This window comes from Peromyscus eremicus, chromosome 23, assembly GCF_949786415.1.
Source record: "Peromyscus eremicus chromosome 23, PerEre_H2_v1, whole genome shotgun sequence".
NCBI classification, from domain to species: domain Eukaryota; kingdom Metazoa; phylum Chordata; class Mammalia; order Rodentia; family Cricetidae; genus Peromyscus; species Peromyscus eremicus.
The window spans coordinates 8,269,748-8,273,062 of NC_081438.1; the positions used below are offsets into that span (position 1 = coordinate 8,269,748).

Genomic DNA, 3,315 nt, shown 5'->3' on the forward strand with positions numbered 1-3,315 from the left:
GGCTTGGTGCCTGCGACGGGGTGCCCTAGTTCAGGGCCAGGCTTTGCACTAACCCCGTTCTTGGGCAAGAGGCCTCATGGACCGGGGCCTTGGCTTCCTCATCTTAGAAACAGGGCAGCAACAGATTCTTGGTAGGAGCACAAGCCAGGCCCTTGGTGGGCCTGCTGACATGGAAGGTACTGGGCAGTGTGGGCAGTTGTTAGGGATGATGAACTGAGACTGGGGGAAGGTGAGGGCCACCAGAAGCACACACAGCGTGGCTATGCTGATCTCCGAGTGTCACCTCACCAAGTCGCTAAGGGAGATACCATGATGCAGATGAAAATAAGCCAAGCTGAGCATGTTACTGCATATCCGTGGTGATACATTGTGTACCCTAATAAAATTTGCCTGGAGATCAGAGAACAGAACAAGCCACTAGATTAAACATAGAGGTCAGGCAGTGGTGGCACACACCTTTAATCCTAACACTCGGGAGTCAGAGATCCATTTGGATCTCTGTGAGTTCAAAGCCACCCTGGACAACATGAGATTGACTCAATCTAGGGGAGAAAACAGAGCCAGGCAGTGGTGGCACACACTTTTAATCCCAGTACTGGGAAGCGCACACGCCTTTAATCCCAGGAAGCGATGCCTGGGCGGAGAAAGGTCTATAAGGCCTGAGGAGACAGGAACTAAAAGTTCTTTCCGCTGAGGACGCAGAAGCAAACAGTCAGAGAGGATTTGTGGAGTTGGCAAGGTGAGATGTGGCTGTGGCTTGTTCCGTTGTCTCTCTGATCTTTCAGCATTCATCCCAATTTCAGGCTCCAGGTTTTTATTATTATTATTATTATTATTATTATTATTATTATTATAAGACTGTTTAGCAATTTGTGTTACACACACCTGTCGTCCCAACACTCAGGGGGATGAGGCAAGGGAGTTTCAAGTTAAATGGGAGTCTGGACTACATAGCAGGCCTGTGCGAAACAAAACAAAAACAACAGTCACAATAACAACAACAAAAATCACAAAAAGGTGAGTTCATAGTCTTATGTCTTTTGGTTTGGGTTTTTTTTTTTCTTTTTAACACTTACATTTATTTATTTGCCTATCTATTATTTATTTATTTATTGTGTGTGCATATACATAAAAGCATAGTAAGCATATGGAGATCAGAGGACATACTGTGGGTATCCGCTTTCTCTTTGGATCACACGGATTCACAGGACTGAACGGCCACGGAGTCATCCCTGACTCTTTGGGTTTTTTAAAATATAACGTTCTCCCTCTGTAGCCCTGGCTGGCCTGGAACCCCTATGTGGACCTGGTTGGCTTTGAACTCGTGATCCCCCTGCCTCTGCTTCTGTAGTGCTGAGACTGGAGGATTACAGTCAGGTGCTACTCCACCAAGTTCATGGTCATGAAAAATCTTTTCCAAGGCTCCAAAGGCCTCGTCAGGCCTTGACAATACTCTGCAGGTCTGAAGGGGCGACCCTGAAGGGTCTTGAAGGTTCTGAAGTCACTGGCTTGGAGGCACCTCCCTGCTCCTCCAGGTCCAAATCCCAGTGGATGTGACAATGGCGCGCGGGGGTGGGGGGGGTGTCACTCTGACACCCTCCAGAGTCCCAAGAACTCCCTAGCTAGTTGGCACCCTCCCCAACCTACTTTCCAGGCTGGAGAGGAACTGGATTGGTCTTCAGGTTAGGTCATCTCACCAGGCGCCAAGCTAGTGGCTTACAGAGTCCGCTGCAAACCATAACCCCATTAGGAAAGATAATGTTCACAAAGCAAGCAGGCAATAAGAACTTCTCTCTAGAAAGGTCCCGGGGCAGGGGCAGGGTGGGGTGGGGGACTCGAGTGCGAGGGCAACTCGCTGGAGTTGGAGTCCAACCCCTCCAGCTCCAGTCCCCCCCTCACCTCCATTCCAGGTTTCAGGCTCTCACCCCGGGATGTGCTTAGGTCAGGTCACCAGAAGGGGGTGTGAACGCATGTCAGGAGTGTGTGCACCCACCCAAAATCTGACAGGTGCCGAGTTAGCCCCGAAACCCGGCAAGTCGACTAGAATCCCCCTGCCTCCCGCCACCCAAGCCACACAACAGCCCGGGGATCTTTTCGAATAACCACCGAACTCGCTGGAGCGTCATCCCCACTGTGCACCGAGCTGGCTTCGCAGGCTGCGTCCGAGCTGGAGCTCCCGCAGCCCGAGAATCGAGACAGTGGACGCCTTGGGCCAGCGTCCCCGAAGCCCCGCGTCCCTGCCTGTCCCCGCCTTGCCGGCGTCGCTAGGGTTAAAAGTTACCTCTCCGGCTTCTTCTCCTGCACACACACACACACACACACACACACACACACACACACAACCCCCCCCCCCCCGGGCCGGATGATGTAACCCCCTCCCCGCGCCCTCCCCGCCCCCTCCACCATGTGACACTTTAATTAATAATAGCGCCGTCAGCACAACAAACGCGCGGCGCAGGGCGAAACTTGGGGTCCGGGGAGGCTCCTCCGCGCACGCCATGTGCCCGTGTCCCCGGCATCGCGGCCGCGGGCCTCCGGCCGTGTGCGGTTGCGGCGACGCTCGGCCCGGGCTGCGCTGGGCGGCGGCGCAGGTGACCGCGCTGCGGCTGCAGGCGCTGGGCGACGAGCTGCACCGACGCGCCATGCGGCGCCGCGCGCGGCCCCGGGACCCGCTGCCTGCGCTGCTGCCCGCGCTCCGCGCCCGCTGGCCCTGGCTGTGCGCGGCCGCGCAGGTGGCGGCGCTGGCGGCCTGGCTGCTCGGCAGGCGGAGCGCGTAGGCGGCGCGCGCGGGGCCTTCTTGGTAGGGGGGACCGGAGCCGAGACCCAGCCCGGACCGAGCAACAGGTACGCGGGCCGGCGAGAAGGCGAGCGGGCGAGCCGGGGAGCTGGAGGGAGAGCGAGCGCGGCGGCGGGAGCCAGGGCGCCACCGCGGGGAGCAGCTCGCTCCTCTTCACTTGCCCTGTCCCCTCTCAGCCCAGACCCGGAGCTACTCTCTCTCTCTCTCTCTCTCTCTCTCTCTCTCTCTCTCTCTCTCTCTCTCTCTCTCCTTTCTTTCTCTCCTCTCTTCTTCGTTTTCTCTCTCCCTCCCTCCTTTCCCCCGCTTGTCTCTCTCGGTTCTGTCTTCACTCTTCACTCCTCACTCTCCCCCCCCCAACATTCCCTCTCTCCTCCCCTCTCCGATCTTCACTCTCCTCTCGCTCTGATTTTCTCCCTCTCCTTTCCCACTTCTCTCCCTTGCCTATCGCTCTCTTCTCTTTCCACCCTGTCCTGTCCTCTCTTTCTTCAATGTTTTCTCTCTCTCTTCCTCTCCTCGGT

At 56.5% G+C, this 3,315-nt stretch overlaps 1 protein-coding gene across 1 annotated transcript; it reads left to right on the forward strand.

Moving 5' to 3' along the window:
- Nucleotides 1–2,498: 2,498 nt before the first annotated feature.
- Hrk (harakiri, BCL2 interacting protein) lies at nt 2,499–2,777 on the forward strand. The gene has a single exon (XM_059249377.1). The coding sequence runs from the start codon at nt 2,499–2,501 to the stop codon at nt 2,775–2,777; it is 279 nt and encodes a 92-aa protein (XP_059105360.1).
- The last annotated feature ends 538 nt before the right edge of the window (nt 2,778–3,315 follow it).

Coding starts and splice junctions, on each gene's coding strand:
- Hrk (XM_059249377.1), top strand. CDS start 2,499: ATGTGCCCGTGTCCCCGGCATCGCGGCCGCGGGCCTCCGGCCGTGTGC.